Below are 19,850 nucleotides of genomic sequence, written 5' to 3'. Positions count from 1 at the left end.
GACCAAGATGCTAGAGAGAGGGCTAAGCAGTTAAAAATACTGGCTACTCTTCTAGAGGACGGGGTTCAATTCCTAGCACCTACATGGCAGCTCACATCTGTATGTAACTCCAGTCAGGGTTTCTAACACCCTCACCTGGACAAACGTGCACATAAAATAAAAATAAATTTTAAAAAAGTTGAAATCTGAAATATGACATTGCTTTCTTAAGTAGCAATTCGGTGAATAAACACTGCACTAGACTACAGCCTGGGAACAAGTACACTACTAATCTACCCGACCAATACAAACACTCAATCAAAACAATTTTATCCCCCAACAAAATAAATAATTCTGAAGATAGTTTTTAGATCAATGCATGCACAAGAAAAATGTAAAAATATGAATGCCTTAAATTTATGAATATGAAACTGAGTAAACTTGATACTCATTTTCACGTCTCAAGAGTTTAAAAAGTTCTTTTGCTCACATTACCCACCTAGTCTTCTTTCTGCCTAGCATTCACTCTTAAATTGAAAAAGAGACGTGAATATTTTTTTTGTAAGGAAATTACCGCATCACTTCCAGGGTATGGGCTTTAGCAAGAGGTTTGCTCACTCATGTATTCTGAGTCTATGAAAGCTCTTGTCACAGACTAAATATTGAAAAAAATATGTAACAATCTATCACCACAAGAAACACAAAGCAAAGTTTCAGAAGTAACTTGTCTATCTAATCTAGAAAATATGGTACCACCATTCAGTAGAATATTTAATAATAATTAAGTTTTTAAAGCAATGAGGTAGACCTACAAATAGCTAATACATGAACATCTGATGTCAAAAAAGAAAAGGAAGCCGGGCGGTGGTGGCGCGCGCCTTTAATCCCAGCACTCGGGAGGCAGAGACAGGCAGATCTCTGTGAGTTCGAGACCAGCCTGGTCTACAAGAGCTAGTTCCAGGACAGGCTCCAAAACCACAAGAGAAACCCTGTCTCGAAAAACCAAAAAAAAAAAAAAAAAAAGGAAAGGAAATAAAGCAGTCGAAAGATCAAATACTATGTATGCTTTGGGAAAAAAACTAGATATACCCAGAATTACAGAAAAATAAATGGAAAAGCCACATTTATTAATTCAATATATCAATATCTCTGTAAATGTTGGAAGAATTGCCTTAAAATATGAAAGAAAGTAACTTTCTAAAAGCAAACTTTTGGATTAAGGCCAAGAATTTAAATGCTAACAATATGTATTTCTTAGTTATTCTCCTAAAATCACTTTACATAATGTAATTGAAATTCATTATGTCAAGAGGACTAAAAACAAAAGTACATGTTAGAAACAAACAAACAGATTTGCTTAATAAAAATCTTAACATAGGGTAAAAAAAAAAAAACCTTCTCTAAGGGACTAGACAGTAAGCACTGCATAGTCACAGACACAGCACATTTCAGACAATGATGGACCATATATCCATTAGTGGTACCAGAATATACACTGCTTAATGACAGTACAGCTGCCTTGGGTTCTGCTTTATGATCTTCAAAATAAAATAGCCTAAGGATCCGGAATTTCCCAAAATATATGCCCACATAAAGTGATACATGATCATTCGATTCTGCCACTGCCAAGTGAAAGCACCACAGACAATATAAAAATGAGATGTGGGTGTGTTCCAATCAATTTTTATTCGTATATATACACTAAAATTTGATTTTCACATAACTTTCATGTATCACAAAATATTCTTTAATTTTTCAAACTCTTTAAAATATAAAAAAATCAGGGAGCTAGAGCAATAACTCAGTGGTAAGAGCATGTGTTGCTCTTCCAGAAGATCTGAGATTAATATCTAGCACAAACATAGCAGCTCATACCTGGAGATCCTACATCCCCTTCAGACCTTCAGGGCACTGCATACACACTGTTCTCATACATACAGACAAAATACCCAGACATATATTAACAAAATACTTAAAATGTTTTTAACGTAAATATCATTTCCAACTCATAGGCCATACAACAAAACAGGGAGTGGCCTACATTTAACACACTGAATTTAGGTTGCCAACCCCTGTTCTTATGTTCAGGAGCATGTGTATTTAATAGTTTAATCTGTTAAATATTAATTAAAATGTCCTTCTACTTAGTCTAAACTATCTAGAGAGGCAAATTTCAACAATGTTGCTTTTCAAAAAGTAGATGGTTCAGACCAAAGAGTCTAAATAGAAACATTAAATCTACATAAAAAACATACTACAACACTAGAGAGTCTGTCAATATATTCAAGTAAACACAGTTAATATGCAAAAAGCAACAGCAAAATGAAAAATAACAACTCTGGCCACAACCTGCAGGGACTCCATTCCTTCAGATCATTTTTATGGGAAAACAGAGGTAGGTACATATTCAATCACAAATCAACGTTACAGATGTCAAGCATCTGTAAAAGCATCTACCTTTAATCTGCAGAAAGTAATAAACTTGACAAAAATGTCATAAAGCTTAATAAACAAATCTCAACAAAAGCCCTTAATATATAAAATGAATACAACTGCTCAATGAACCCCAAGCTAATCCATTCTGCTACAATCTTTCAACAATGCAACTCAATAGAAAGCCGGTATTTTGATCATGCCTCCTGTAAAATCATTACTTCATAATCTTATTTCAGTAACTCGCCAACAGTTACCAAGGATAAAAACTTGCTATACAAAACTCAACACTGCAATTTTAAAAATTATGAAAACCATCTCTGCTATAAACACACCTAGGAAAATTTCTCAGGCATATTACAATTAAGAAATGTGTTCCTCCAGAGATGTGTGAACCAAGTATGGTGATGTATGACTGACTGTAATTCGAGCATTTAGAATGCTGAGGCAAGACAATCTCAAATTCAAAGCCAGCCTGGGAAGCACAGTTAGAGAGCCTCGAAACAAGCGCCAAAAGTGTGCCTATAGCTGCTATCAAGGTTTGGAGAGATGGTTCAGCAGTAAAGCACACTGGTTGCTCTTCCAGAAGGCCTGGGTTCAATTCCCAGAACCCACATGGCAACTCACAACTGTCTATAACTTCAGTTCCAGGGAATCTGATACCTTCACACCACTGTACATAAAATAAATTTAAAAAAAAATTATCATCTATCTTTTCTCACATTTCTCTTTTGGGGAAAAAAAATCCTAACATACCATATTTCCAAAGATAGCTCAAACAAAGCATTAGCATCTTAACTATAATATATACATAAATGTAAGCATCACCAACTGGAAATAAACTTACCTCAAACAACTGCAGGTTGTTCTTTGTGTGGCTTCAACAAAGTCCCAGCATGCTATTTTATCAGCTGACTCTTCTTCACATAGGCCACTGGATGTAGCAGAATACTTCCTCCTAAAGTAAATTATAAATTCCTTAAATATATAAAATTTCTATTAGAGTATAATTTAATATTTATATTTTTGCCTTTTTGTTTTCTTGTTTTTTTGGAAACAAGGGTTCTCTGTGTAGTTTTTTGGAGTCTGTTCAGGAACTCACTCTTGTAGACAGACAGGCCTCAAATTCACAGAGATCCACCTGCCTCTGGCTCCCAAATGCTGGGATCAAAGGTGTGCGCCACTACTGCCCAGCTCTAATCTTCAATTTTTTAAAATTAATTTTTCACAATTTTTATTTCATACTTGTACTTAACCAATAGGCAAGTTTTAAATCTCAAAATAAAAGATACAACTGGACATGGTGGCACAGGCCTCTAATCTCAGCACTTGGGAGGCAAAGGCAGCTGGAGCTCTGTGAGTTGAGACCTGCCTGGTCTACAAACCAAGTTCCAGACTAGTGAAGAATACACAATGAGATCTTGACCAAAAACAATAAACAAATTAAATAAAATAAAGATACATACTTGTTCTGTAATCTGTTCATGTTGCATTCTTGCCAGACTCTATCTACCACGTGATTTGCTAATTTTCTGGGTATTTTCCCTCCATGATGGCTAGTACTGTCAGTGTTGAAGCCATCAGATACTGAAGAAAGTTTGACCCACTTCTGGGCAGACTGAGGATCAACTGGAAACAAACAAAGAAGAGGAGGCTATAGAAAGGTGAAAACATTGAAAAGTAACGTGGGAATTTTTATTAATTTGTTGTATGGTTTGCTCTTTTCTCTATTTGGTAATAAGTCTAGTGACATTCTGGGGTCAGAAAACTTTATTTAAACGCAGAAGAGTAAAAATTTTGAGTACGGGATATAAACTGGATGGTAGCATGCTAATGTTGACTTGAAGGATTAAAAACAGAGGTTCCAGGTTCAGCCCAGCAGTAGAATACCACCTTATTATGAAGGTTCTGGGTTTAATTCCCAGCAACACAAACAATCACACATACACACTCACACGTGTTATGTATGTGTATGAGTTATCTTAATTTTGAAAGTACAATGAATATGTAGGAATAAGAAATTAATTTGCCAGTCGGTGGTGCCGCATGTCTTTAATCCCAGCACTCAGGAGGCAGAGACAGGCGGATCTCTGTAAGTTCGAGGCCAGCTTGGCCTGCAGAGCGAGTTCCAGGACAGATTCAAAAAATTAAGTCTACAGCTTTCTTAAGAGGGTCAGAAAAAAACTAATTTATAATCAATGTATACATACACAGAGGGTAAAAGCAAAAGTTTTAAGTGTGAATTTAGATGAATATGTTCTTTGCATTATAGTTGCAATTTTCCAGTAAATTTTAAACAATTTCAAGATAAAAACTGTGTAAGTCAGATGTACTCAAATGAATAGATTTGTAACCAGAGCTGATAAGGCAGTTAGTATAATACCTGCTTGAACTTCCTCAGGAGATGTGGGTGGGGTAAGAGTAACTGAAGACATAGCAGGATCTCTTGTGGAAGCAGGCACTTGATGGATACCCAAGCAAGAAGCTGAACAATGAGAGGATCCCACAGAGCTAGGAGCAGGAATGTCTGATTGAGAGACTAGAACAAAGCAAGCTGGGTAGATCATTCGGACACCCGCTAAGAACAGAAAGGACAAAACAAAACAAAATCAGCTGCCAATTTCTCAGTAACGGAATTATTTTCACTGAAAAGCACTGTAGTAAAAGATAAGTCTAATAAGATAGCATCACATTTATATAAATAAAGATATCTTACCAATGTGTTTGAGTGTATGGAGGGCAGAGAATAAACTCAGACATCAGTCTTCACTTTTTACCTAGTTTGAGACAAGGTCTCAGGGCTGCTGTCTAACTAGCCTGTGAGCTTCCAGGTCTACTATCACAACTTTCCATCTTACCATAGGAGGGCTGGGATTACAGGAAAACACAATACTGTATGTACTTCATGAAGGTTTTGGAATCAAAACTCATATCCTTACACTTGTACAACAAGTACTTTAAGCCAATAAACCATAGATTTTTCTATCTATAAATACATTTATTTGTTTTTTTAGTATTTTTTTAATACAGCTGACCAGTGTGCATTACATTATAAATTTTAATTTATAAATTTAATGAAGGCAATCAGGAAACTTAGATCATAGATCATTTTGCTTTCTTGTCTATTTTAAAAATCTAATAAACATTTGTATTCTGTTTCTGCCATAACTATTTCAATAACAAACAATGTATTTACTGAAATGGAGTAATAAGAATAGCTTCGATTTTTTTTTAAAAAGCCAGGCATGTATCTGTATTCCTAGGACTAGGGAGGTTGAGCAGGAGAGTCTTGAGTCCAGGACCAGCCAGGGTTACAAGAAAGAGTCTCAAATTCAAGATAGATTAGATAGATAGATAGATAGATAGATAGATAGATAGATAGATAGATAGATAGATAGATAGATAGATAGATAGATAGATAGATCCAGACCTCCCGTGTGTTAATCCTTACATGTGATATTACTATTAGATTCCATTAACTACAGTAAAAACTAGTCCCTATTATCTGCTCACGCCTACCATAAGACTTAACTATATGCCGCATCTTAAGAGAGTTAAATATGCTAGGAGAGATTGGTTCGGTATTCTTTAACATCTTATCGCTGCTATGTGATTAATATGATCAGAAACAGATCCCCTTGCTAACCTGTATCCTTGAATGTTTAGACATAGAGACTAAAGCTAATCTGGAAAGAACTGATTTAAGTAGAACACAGCAAAATCAGAAAGTACTTACGGATATTTTCTGTTACTGAAGGAGAAAGTTTTACTAATATTCAAGCACTATACATAATACAGGCTGTCAATCTTTCCAGCCTCCAAATATTAACGCCTTTACTCTTGCCCTCTTCTTGAGCATGTAGACAACAGAGTATATTCCTCTATCACTATAACTCTGGCGCTACCATGTAACTAGCCTTGTCCAATTATATGTGAGCAAACACATCCCAGCAGAAGCTTTAAATACATTTATATGGTTAGGCTTGGTCCCTATTATTCCTTTATTTTCATAAGAACATGGTGTCCCAGATACTGGGTATTCTTTAACCTAGATCATACAATGAGAAGACACATAAAGCCATCACAGCCAAGCTGTAGCCCTTAAGTAATGTTCAAGAAATAAAATGTTTGGTGTTGGATGCCAATGGGATTGTCTGTTATTAAACAAAATCTAACTAAAACATGCAAGATTTATTATTCTCCTTCAGACTAATATCAGAATCCATACCAACAAGAACTTCTACTGCAGCCAAAGAATCATCTTCCCAATCCATATCTTCCTGCTTCTCTTCAGACATCTCCTTCAAACCACATGAAATAGGATAGAACTGTTTCCATTCACCAATTAATTTTTTTGTAGCTGAATCAGACATCTTGAATGCCTGTCCCGTGAGAGTGCCATTTAGTCCAAACGGACTTAAGATAACTAGAAACCAAAGCAGATTTCAAGTAAGTAAAGACTGTTACAGCCAATAAAAACCATAATAAACAGTGTTGCAATGATGTAAGTCGAAAAGGATACAAAAAGGAAATCCACTGTGATTACATCAAGAAAGTCAATTTGTTACACTTTATTATTTTCAATATAAAAACAATGCTAAGATTTTGAAAATTGTTAAAATATGCTTACCCCCAAATCAGAAAACAATACATTTCAAAATGAACTGGAAATATGTGTGTATCATACACTTTATTCTGACTCTCATTAACAAAATGGGGGCAACCTGAATAAAATGTGGATAAATAAGTCTAAATATTTATGAAGTACTGCCACAAAAATTTAGAAAAACCCACACACTACATTTAAAATAGTAGATACTTTCAGGACTTAAAAAGCAATTAGCAACGTTATAAAACAACTTCACTTGAGTTCAACAATTCATGGTATAAATGAAATCAAAAGTTCCCCTGGGTAGCTATGCTAAACATGGCTTATGCAACACAACCTTGAGATGATTAACACACAGATAATATAAGATGCTATTAACAGAAAACACAGAAATGTTAATATTCCCATTCATAAAATTTTTAATTAATTTCACTAATGATACGTATTTTGGTGTCTTACTATTGTAATTGCTAGCATTGAAGTTTTAATTTCCAATACTGAAATGAGAATAATCTACCTTGAAATGGGCTATTAGACTGTTGAGCAAGGGTGACATGCTCTTCACTGAGAAGGTATACAGGTTGATGTTGGTTAATTTCCACACTGGTACAAACATTGCTGTCTCCATGCAAGAAAAAGGTGAAAGAGCAGGACAAGTGTTCACTAATAAAGAAGGAAAAGTTATATTTTAGTGATGATTAATAGCAAAAAATTAAAAATAACTTGCTTTGCATTTGATGTTTTAATTATTTTGAGACAGAAATTCACATATTTCAGGCTAGCCTCAAATTCACTATGTAGTCAAGGATGACTCTGAACTTCTGATCATCCTAACTTGACCTCCTGGGTGCTCAAAGTACAAGCATGTGCCACCATGCCATATTTATGGGAACCTGGATCCTGGGAACATACGGTCTCATGCATAATAGCCAAGCACTCTACTAAATGAGCTACATTCTCAACTCAACATGCTCTGCTTTATTAAGAAGCTATACTACAAAAACGCATACTTTAGCTCAGAAATCTTTATCATCTGTAGGGGAGAAATTATGGACATGAACAAAGATAAAAAGTGTTCTTCACAACACTGTTTATAATGCAAATAGCTTCAGGAAACCAGTTAAGATAAGTTAGGTACAACACATATCCAATTATTAAATGACCACAGAAATAAGTCAAGGAAGTTTAATGCAAAATAAACTACCAATACAATCCCAAAATTTTTTAAAAGAAAAAGTTGGGGAACACATGCACACACACTCCCAGACACACGCATACACAGACACACACACAAAACAACTCTTCATGAAACTACTAAAAGAGAGCAAGTGTTATTCCTTCATTCAAGAAGGAACTTTTATGCTAAGCACCATGGCACTGTACCAGGCCATGAACTTAGTTAAATGCTGTAAAGATAGAATGTTACAAGAATGCCTTAACATGAAGAACTCTGTACTGAAAATGAAATTTTAATTCCTGAAAAGAGACAGAACTTGGATCTCATTGCCGAGATTGTTCTGAGCATCCCATAGTGACAGCCATCAACCTACCTTCATCACTTCTCCCATTTCAACACTTCTAGGTCTGACGGTCTTAGATGTCTCTTCTCTCACACACTGACTTCCCCAGTGATTCTTAAACAGACCTGCCTTTGTACCTTCAGTTTTTGTTTTGTTTTGTTTTTTTCTCAAACCCTCTGAAGCCACCTTCTTAGACGAAATTATCTGAGTAAAGTCTCAAAGTAGGCATTTCACTAATTAATCTATACTGCTTCCAAATCCTCTTTCTTGGGGGTGAAAAGGTGTTTTTGGTAAAGGAAGAATAACCATCATGTAAATACATTTTATAGTTTTACTTATTTCTCACAGTTGGCCCAGAATGCAACCTCTAGTGAAAGAATTTGTCTTTGCTCTATATTGCATCTGCAGTAAGTCTCTGACACAAAGTGATACGGCACATTGATACACACTACACACTGTAGGATAAAATCGATATCTGAACTTTTTGATAACTAACCATCAAGTCTATTTTTAAATTTATTCTCTGTATAATGCTCTAAACCACAAATACAAAACTATCTTAAATTTTTCTTTGTTCCATCATTCCCTGCTTCTACCAATTCCTGATTTCTAACTCTCAATAATATTTGTGATTTATAGATCCACATGTTTTTTAGGGGTGTTTTTATTATCAAGTAATAAAATATTTTATTCATTATGTTTTACTATGTATCCCAGAGTCACCTAGAATTTGCAATGTAACCAAGAACAGCTCAAATTCTGAAACATTTTGCCTTCCTTGGCCTCCTTGCAGGAGTGCACCCACCACATTCAAGTCTAAGTCTTTTAAGGTCTGAGAAGAATCTCCTACATTGCCTCCTTGCCTCACACTGCTAAATGGGATCTTTCTAAAAATTAATTATGATCATATAACTGGAAAACTTAAAATCATTCACCAGTTCCCCAAAATGTTCGGGGCTAATTTTCAAAAGCATTAACATAGCACTTTAGGCCCTTTAGAATCTGATTTTTGCCAAACTGTGTAAACCATGAAATTTAACCCACCAAAACTGCTTTTATCTGCCACATACTTGTCTCCACATCCTAATCTCTCAAAATTCCTTTAGTTCCCAGCCAATTTATACATATCTTAAAAAGAATTTTAACTTTAATATCAGTGGAAGATTTCATTATTGGCCCCAACTCATCATCCACTTTCCTTTATAAAAACTGTTATTTGGTAACTACAGTAACATTGTGTGTGTGGATACATGTGTGTACAAGTTAGTACATGTGTACTAAGTGTGCAGGCAAGTCAAAGTTAGGTGTTGCTTCAACTGCTCTCTACCTTACTTTTGAGACAGGGTCTCTCACCGACCCTATAGTTCAGAATTTGGTGAGAGTGGCTGGCCAGCAAGCCCCAGCAATCTTCCTGTCTCTTTCTCTACAGCACCGGGATTGCAGGCACACATTGTCAGAGCTGGCTTTTTTTTTTAAGACTTTATTTATTAATGTATACAACATTCTGCCTTCATGTATGCCCGCATGCCAGAAGAGGGCGCCAGATCTCATTACAGATGGTTATAAGCCACCATGTTGCTGAGAATTGAACTCAGGACCTCTGAAGAGCAGCCAGTGCTCTTAACCACTGAGCCATCTCTCCAGCCCCTGAGCTGGCTTTTTATGAGGTGCAGCAAGCTTGAGACATCTTCACAATCCATTGAATAGCAAATCTTCAATGTATATAGTAAACACTTCCAAAAAATATTTGCAAGGATAAGCAATAACTTAAAATAGACATAGGTTCTTTAACTTAAAAAAAAAAGAAAAAAAAGACAGGTTTGGAGACCTGAATTACATATCTTTACTTATTGTTCCTCTAAACAGTAACATTCTCTGAAATACTGCTTTCTACTGTGTTCACTTCTAAAAAGGAATATTAAATTAGGAAACAAAATACTTTTCACAGTCAGCCTCAGCAAACTTAGTGACACCATATTTCAAAATAAACTAAAGGGGCATTAAGTGTGCAATCCAGTGCTAAAATAGAAAGTAACGTGTCCGTCCACAGGACAAAACAACAAGAAAAAAGCATGAAAACCACTCGCAAATTCCCCAACAACTTATATTCAATGAGAATTTTGCTATTTAACCCTTTTATAGTTACATTTTATTTAGTTTATGTGTGGTATGTGCACATGCATACGTGCTTGTCAGGGTCAAAGGACACCTGGGAGCCATCAGTTCTCTTCTTCCACATCAGCCTCTAAGATCAAGCTCAAGTTATCAGACTTGGTTCCAAGTGCCTTTACCTGTTTACATCTCTCTGGCCCCATTTAAGTTAGAAAAGAAAACTTGGCTTTCTAGTATAAAGTAATAAATTAGCCTCCAATGAATCTCTGTGAAAAACTAATATTGTCTATCTGCAATACCCTGTTTACCAGCAGCTCTTAACTCCAGCAATCTATAGCAAGGAAAACCATCCCTCCCACACTGCCAGCAAATGACCTCAATGTACACTGATCATACTGTAATACAAAATGATTTATAAACTAAGTTTGTGTATAATGTTGGGGGAAAATGCTCTAAAATAGGATTCATACTTTTAAGATTCTTATATTAAAACGAATATTCTAGTCACAGAACACTAAAGGACAAAGAATTTTAGAATACCACTTACACACTACTCAGAAGGCCTCTTTCAGAGAGAAATGGTATCTTTTCTAGTATCATTCTATGAAGTGCCTATGGTTAGCATGAAGGAAAATGAACATGTCTGTAACTACAATGACAAGCCAAGGAACTTACATTGTTAGTTACTCTGAAGGAAAATAAAAACTACTGTTCGTTTTCTATTTACCAATATGGCAGAATTCAAAGATCAAACCACAATAATTTTGTTACAGAAATGTTCAGTTATATATTGAAATTAAATAAAAGGGTTTTGTTTGTTTTCCATATTTTTCTGTTGTGTGGACTTTGAGCATGCCATGGTACACTTGTAGAGGTCAGAGGTCAACTTGTGGGTGTTAAGTTTTTTTTCTTTCTACCATGTAGGTTCTGGTTATCAAACTTAGGTCACCATCAAAAGGGGGGAGGCAGACAACAATGATTACTCAAGATCAAAGTTAGCTCCTCTAGAACTAGATGTAGTAAACGGCATATCTCTACAACCCCAACACTTGGGAAAAGAAAACAGAGGAATAAAAAGACACTCTAGGTATACAGCAGGACGTTATCTTAGAAAAGCAAAGAATGAAACTTAGCTCTTTTATTACAAGTTTTTGAGCAGTCTCATTTTGTCTCTCAGCCTAGCACTGAACTAGTCTTGTAGCAACTTGGCCTCAAAGTTGAGATCTTCTGCTTCCACTTTCAAAGTACCAAGATTACTGGCTAACAGGTGTTTGTCACCATATCCAATTTGCTAGAATGGGTTTAATTAATATAAACACATGTGCCTGCATTAGAGTACGTGTGTGCGTGCGTGGGTGTGTGCGTACGTGCGTGTATGTGTGTGTGTCTTTGTGTGTGTACTACTAGGAAGTAAAATACCTGTTTTTTTCACTTGTCTTAAGAAGTTACAGAAAAACAATCTTTTATTTTGCTGGTAGAGAATCTGAGGATCAAAAAGGGTTATATGACTTGGTTTTTTATTTATTTTTTTTTTATTTTTGAGACAGGGTCTAAGTAGCCCTGGCTGTCTGGGAACTCACTATGTAGACCAAGCTAGCTTTGAAGTCATTGAGATCCGCCTGTCTCTATCTTCTTAGTACTGGCATGAGCCACTACACCAAGATATGGTCTATTTTAAATTCAAAAAATTAGGGCTGGGGGGCTGAGAGATGGCTCAGAGGTTAAGAGCATTGCCTGCTCTTCCAAAGGTCCTGAGTTCAATTCCCAGCAACCACATGGTGGCTCACAACCATCTGTAATGAGATCTGGTGCCCTCTTCTGGCCTGCAGTCATACACGCAGAAAGAATACTGTATACTTAATAAATAAATAAATATTTAAAAAAAAAAAAAAAAAAAAATTAGGGCTGGGGATGTAACTCAGTAGAGTAGCAGTAGTATCTCCAAGACTGATCAAACGATCTTACTCCCCACAAACATGCACGCGCACACGATAAAATTAGTTAAAGGAAATGCTGACTTAAAAAATAAATAAATAAGACAGTCATTCTATTAAAAATAGGCAGAGTCTGGTATTTTCCCAGAAAGAATATATAAGCAGCCAATAAAAAATCATGTTCACTAAAAGTAGTGATTAATGAAATACAAATCAGAAATAAACTAAGATACCACTTCACACCAACAAACATGATTATTAACAACCAGTAAATAACAAGCATTGTTAAGAATGCAATGAGACCGAAACTCTTATATTGTTGATGAAAATGTAAAACACTACAACCACAACGGAAAATAGCATGGCAATTTTCCAGATAATTAAACTTAAAATTGTCATATGATCCAACAATTTCACTTCTGAGTATGTAACCACAAGAATAAAAAGCAAGGACCCAAGGAAATATTTGCACACCAGTGTTTATAACGAGTAGTCAAAAGGTGGAAATGACTCAGATGCCAGTCACTAAGAGGACGCACAAATACACTCTACCTACACCATGGATCATTATTTGTCTTTAAAAAAAAAAATCTCTCCCATACTACAACATGGATAAAATCTGAAAATATGCCAAATGAAATAAGTGAGACACAAAACAAATGTTATATAATTTATATGAGGTGCCTGGAACACTCACAGAAAACAAAAAGGTTGCTTGTCAGGGACCAAGGTGTGGGAGAAAAGGAGTTATTTTCAGCCTAGGGGCTGGAGAGATGGCTTAGCGGTTAAGAGCATTGCCTGCTCTTCTGAAGGTCCTGAGTCCAATTCCCAGCAACCACATGGTGGCTCACAACCATCTGTGATGAGGTCTGGTGCCCTCTTCAGGCATTCATGCAGACAGAATATTGTATACATAATAAATAAATAAATATTTGAAAAAAAAACCAACAAAAAAAATTTCAGTCTAGGACGATGAATAAGTTCTAGATTGACAGTAATGACAGATGCAGCACAAAGTCAATTTCCTTAATGCTGGGGAAATACTGAAAAACAGCAAAAATTACTAACTTTGTTATGTGTTATAATATTTTAAACTTAGTTATCTTAATTCAGAGATACTTGTATTCTATAAATTCAACAATTTCATTTTATTTTTCTAACTTTTTGTTTATTTAATTATAGTTTTTATTGTTGTTTGGTTGGTTGGTTTTGCTTTGCTTTGTTTTTTTTGAGGCAGTCTCACTATGTAGGTCTCGCTGTCCTGGAACTCATGTAGACCAGGCTAGCCTCAAACTCACCTCTGCCTCCCAGAGCTAGGAAAGGCATGTGCTTCTATGCCCAGCTAACAGTTTTTAAATTTATACATTAAGGTTAGCTCATATCACAGGCTCAAGTTAAGACACCATACCAGTAAATGTCCATGTTTGTTTGTTTATTATTCATTCATTCACTCATTTATTCATTTATTTATTGATACAGCATCTCATGCAGCACTGGCTTGCCTCAAACCCACTATGTACTCAACCATAAGTCCTCCTGCCTCCACCTCCCAAATGCAGGAGTGCTACAGATTGAACTTGGTGCTGTTAGGCAAACACTGTACCAACTACAGTCCCAACCCTACTATTAGTAAGTTTTGGACATTCTCCAGATCATTTCCACGCTTAGACAACTTTGCAAACCACATTAATCAGCAATATCAGACATTCTTAACAAATCTCCATGAACAAAGGCGCTATACTAAAATACCAAAGAATGTATCTCTTCATCTTCTATGTATTTCTACACACTTAGTGAACACAATACTGAACACATAGTAAAGAATCCTCTAGACAGATTCAATGCAATGCCCAGCAAAATCCCAGCAAAATTCTTCAAAGACCCCGAAAGAACGGTGCTCAACTTCATTTGGAAAAGCAAAAAACCCAGGATAGCCAAAACAATCCTGTACAATAAAAGAACTGGAGGCATCACAATCCCTGACTTCAAACTCTACTACAGAGCTACAGTACTGAAAACAGTCTGGTATTGGCATAAGAACAGACAAGAGGACCAATGGAACCGAATAGAAGACCCGAATATCAATCCACACATCTTCAAACACCTGATCTTTGATAAAGAAGCAAAAAATATCAAATGGAAAAAAGAAAGCATATTTAACAAGTGGTGCTGGCATAACTGGATATCACCATGTACAAGAATGAAAATAGATCCACATTTATCACCATGCACAAAACTCAAGTCCAAATGGATCAAAGACTTCAAAATAAAGCCAGCCACACTGAACCTTATAAAAGAGAAAGTGGGAAGGACACTTGGACGCATTGGCACAGGGAAACACTTGCTAAATATAACCGCAGAGCTGGGCGGTGGTGGCGCACGCCTTTAATCCCAGCACTCGGGAGGCAGAGGCAGGCGGATCTCTGTGAGTTCGAGACCAACCTGGTCTACAAGAGCTAATTCCAGGACAGGCTCCAAAACCACAGAGAAACCCTGTCTCAAAAAACAAAACAACAACAACAAAAAAAAAACACACAAAACAAAAACAAAAATAAATATAACCCCAGCAGCACAGACACTGAGAGAAACAATAAATGGGACCTCCTAAAACTGAAAAGCTTCTGTAAAGCAAAGGACATGGTCAATAAGATAAAACAACAGCCTACAGAATGGGAAAATATCTTCACTAACCCCACATCAGACAGAGGTTTGATCTCCAAAATATACAAAAACTCAAGAAATTGGACACCAAAAGATCACATAATCCAATAAAAAAAAATGGAGTACAGACCTAAACAGAGAACTCTCAAAAGAGGAATCTAAAATGGCTGAAAGACACTTAAGGAAATGTTCAACATCCTTAGTCATCAGAGAAATGCAAATCAAAACAACTCTGAGATTCCATCTTACACCTGTAAGAATGGCCAAGATCAAAAACACTGATGACAACTTATGCTGGAGAGGTTGTGGGGAAAAGAGAACACTTCTGCATTGCTGTGGGAATGCAAGCTGGTACAATCCCTTTGGACATCAGTGCGGCGATTCCTCAGAAAATTAGGAAACAACCTTCCTCAAGACCCAGCAATACCACTTTGGGGTATATATCCAAAGGATGCTCAAGAGTGTCACAAGGACATGTGCTCAACTATGTTCAGAGAAGCTTTGTTTGTCATAGCCAGAACCCAGAAACAACCTAAATGCCCCTCGACCGAAGAATGGATAAGAAAAATGTGGTACATTTACACAATGGAGTACTACACAGCAGAAAAAAATAACGACAGTAAAACAAAAAAAACGACAGCTTGAATTTTGCAGGAAAATGGATGGAACTAGAAAACATTATTTTGAGTGAGGTAACCCAGACCCAGAAAGACAATTATCACATGTACTCACTCATAGGTGGTTTTTAAACATAAAGCAAAGAAAGCCAGCCTACAAACCACAATCCCAGAGAACTTAGACAACAATGAGGACACTAAGAGAGACTTACAGAGAGATCTAATCTACATGGGAAGTAGAAAGTAGAAAAAGATAAGATCTCCTGAGTAAATTGGGAGCATGGGGACCTTGGGGGAGGGTTGAAGGGGGAGGGGAGAGGCAGGGAGGGGAGCAGAGAAAAATGTAGAGCTCAATAAATATCAATAAAAAAATTAAAAACAGCCGGGCGGTGGTGGCGCACGCCTTTAATCCCAGCACTGGGGGGGGCGGGGGGGGGCAGAGGCAGGCGGATCTCTGGGAGTTCGAGGCCAGCCTGGTCTACAAGAGCTAGTTCCGGGACGGGCACCAAAGCTACAGAGAAACCCTGTCTCGAAAAACAAAACAAAAAAAAAAATTAAAAACATAAAAAAGAGAATCCTCCAGCACTCGAGTGGCAGAGGCAGACAGATCTCTGTGAGTTCAAGGACAGCCTGGTCTACAAGAGCTAGTTCTAGGACAGGCTCCTAGGCTACAGAGAAACCTTGTCTTGAAAAACAAAACAAAAACAAACAACAGAAAATCTGTCTCAAGAAACTAAAACAAAGAAATCCTAATGATTCAAGTGCCAGAGCAAAATTCATCAGGGTACAAGTGTTATCATCGTGTAAAATCATATTTCCTAGGAACAAATCAGTTGAGAACAACTACAGAGGTGGAAGTTGGACAGTCTGAAGTAGCTAAGGCAAACTGGCAGTGTATACCCTGATATGGGGGGTAACTCTGGGACTCTACCATTCACTCCCTCGCAACTGAGAAGACAATTAGTTCCAGGAGACCACCAAGTATCCGCTAACAACCAACAAACACTAACTAGTTAAGTTAAAGCCCTAAATTCTAGTTATTAGACAACCACCATGTAATTAGAGTCATTTGGACTATGGCCAATCCAAATTAAGGTATGTTCTGACTCTAAAAAAAACACACAAAATTTCAAAGACCTCACACAAAAACATTAAACTATCTCAATGGTATCTCTTATAGATTTACACTGTAAAATGTATTTCAGGTGCACTGAACTAAGTAAAAAATATTATTAAAATTAGTTTCACTTGATTTAGGCTTTGTATAAATTTTATCTATTGTGCACACACATCCATCTAAGCCTATCAAACACATTACTAAGCTCAGTTAACAGTCTAACAGAAAAATCAATGTGATTTACATCTTATTTCTTTATGCTACCCAAGAAGACACAAAGAAATAACAGTAAAAGAAATACAGTGATACATGCCTAGAGACCCAGCAATGATGAACTGTGAAGGATCTTTAGTTCAAATACAGGTGGGGCTATATAAGCATGACACTCGAGACCTCAACAAACAATAAGGATAACACAAAACAATACCTCTTACTTCAACTTTTCAGAGGTAGTAAGATATCCAAAGAACAAAGAACATCCTAAACCTATTAACTGCTACTAATTCCATTCCAGCAGAGATTTACATGTCATGGTGCTTATTTTTAATTAATTTTGAAGATCAGGAGATAAGTAAAAGCCATGTGAAGGAGTAAAGTTTTATTACTGCAATTTAAAGCACATCTTGCTGCCTACTGATTTAATAATAAAAAAAACCTTGACCAATTGCTTAAATAAAGCACTAGAAGCATTATTTTAATAATAAAGACAACACTATCCAAAAGAACTTTCTACAGTGATGAATGCCCCACTTCTGAACTGCCACTATACAGAACAGGTATTTGAAATGTAGCTTCCTAAACTGAAATATTTTTTTAATTTAATTTCAATATATTGGATCTAAATAGCAAAATGTAGTTAGTGGCTAGCATATTAAACAGTATAGGCCTAAAACATATGTAAAGAAAAAAACAGCACCCTAATACTCTTCTTTCTTTTTTAGGAGATAAGGGGAAGTTATGATGAGATTCTCACTATGTAGTCTAGGTTGGTCTTGAACTTCCACTTCAGTCTCCAGAGTACTGGAATTACAAGAATGTGCCACCATGCTCAGCTTTAATATTCCTTTTTTAATATTTAATTATTTATTATGTATACAATATTCTTTCTACATGTATGCCTACAGGCCAGAAGAGGGCACCAGACCCCATTACTGATGGTTGTGAGCCACCATGTGGTTGCTGGGAATTGAACTCAGGACCTCTGGAATAGCAGGCAATGCTCTTAACCACTGAGCCATCTCTCCAGCCCCAGCTTTAATATTCTAATTATAATAATTTGCCACAAATGCATGAGGTAGTCCTCTCCTTCCCCGAAAAGCAAAACCAAGAATAATCTTAATCTTTGTGGATCAGGTAAAGAACATATTGAACCACAGATTTGATCCTATGTTCTTTTTTGTTTTATCTGTAGTTAGCAACTATTTATTCTATCCTGTATTTATACATGTATACCTGTGTGTGTGTGTGTATACTCATGTGCATGCCACATGCATATGTTCTTATAATAATCACTCTAAGCTGCCTTTTAAAATTGGGGCGACAGATTACTATCGTACATAAAATAAAGATGTCAAAAGCCCAAATTAGCAATTTTTTTCATAAAAATTGATGTATCTACAGCTGAAGATATGGGATAAGATTATAGTATATGTTAAAATTAAATACTAGCTAAAATCAAATACTATCAGATAGAGTGGATCCTACCTGTAAACCCAACATTCTGAACCCTGAAGCATGAGGATCACCACAAATTCTAAATTAGTCTGAGCTACAAAGTTATACCAGGACAATCTGAGCTACAAATTCCATGCTATTGTATATAATCTCATCTACTACTTAGCAAAATCTCTTATGGCAATATACTTCATAAGATGTAAAATTAGTTGTATCAAACAAGAGTTGCATACCAATATCATTCTATCCTGTATACCTTACTTGAAGCGCATTTAAATCTTGCTAAATTAGGGTTTGGGAGATTGATTCAGTGGGTAAATTTACTTACCATCAAATCTGACAGTTCAAGTTCTGTTCCCAGGAGCCACAAGATAAAAGGTAAAACTTCCAGAAGATGTTCACTGACCTTTAGGTGTGCTATGTAGCACAAGAAGGCCAACACTCACATATATACAAATAAATAAATGGGCAAATGAATAAATGAACTTTTTTGTAATGCTAAGGCAGTACAGTGGGAGCTACCTATAATACCAACTAATAGGAAGGTAAGAAAGTAGATCAGTTGAGCCAGGAGTCAGAGGCCATTCTGGACAACACAATGAGACCTGGTTCCCTCCCCCCAAAAATTTTGCCAAATGTACAAACTTAATTGTCCACTTAGCAATATGGTTATTATAGATTCAACATGACAAAAAACTTAACTAAGCACAAACTCAGTAATATTCGTACTTGAGACAGTCTTACTCAGATGCTCAAGCATCACAAGGGTGGGAAGTCACTGGTTCTTATAACATCTATTTGCTTATAATCTTACTAGCAAATTCAGACCCATGTACTACAGAATGATGCCTCTATTTAAGATAAAATGCTAGACATTCTTTCATTCAATCATCTGAAGACTATTTCGTTTTAATGTTTAATTACTCTTACAAATGTAAGGGTCCTTTATACCTATTCCCACTGCATCACTAGAAGGTGACTCCATTTTTTGTCACTCAGTTCCTGGAAATTACTAGACAATTAACTACTTCTATGTTCAGATTATCACAAAATGAGAATCTCCCTAGATTTACCATGTGGTGTGTATGCCACAATCCCAACTCCTCCAGAAGCTGACACAGAAGATTCCAAGTTTGAAGCCAACCTGGTAACTTTGAAAGGCATAAAAATAAAAAAAGACAACAAAATGCTAGA

General features: G+C 36.2%; 1 protein-coding gene across 1 annotated transcript in view; it reads right to left on the bottom strand.

Annotated features, from left to right (window-relative positions):
• The window catches only part of Med13 (mediator complex subunit 13), a 94,159-nt gene that overhangs the window by 58,366 nt on the left and 15,943 nt on the right, over positions 1-19,850 (bottom strand). Inside the window, exons 4-8 of the mRNA XM_075991224.1 lie at positions 7,539-7,684; positions 6,641-6,838; positions 4,796-4,990; positions 3,879-4,041; positions 3,260-3,370 (exon numbers count right to left, since the gene is read on the bottom strand). Coding sequence (XP_075847339.1) covers positions 3,260-3,370; positions 3,879-4,041; positions 4,796-4,990; positions 6,641-6,838; positions 7,539-7,684 — 813 coding nt within the window. The remainder of the gene's footprint in view (positions 1-3,259; positions 3,371-3,878; positions 4,042-4,795; positions 4,991-6,640; positions 6,839-7,538; positions 7,685-19,850) is intronic.

This window comes from Microtus pennsylvanicus, chromosome 11 (genome assembly GCF_037038515.1).
Source record: "Microtus pennsylvanicus isolate mMicPen1 chromosome 11, mMicPen1.hap1, whole genome shotgun sequence".
Classification (NCBI taxonomy): Eukaryota; Metazoa; Chordata; class Mammalia; order Rodentia; family Cricetidae; genus Microtus; species Microtus pennsylvanicus.
This window is presented reverse-complemented; position numbering and strand designations above follow the sequence as displayed.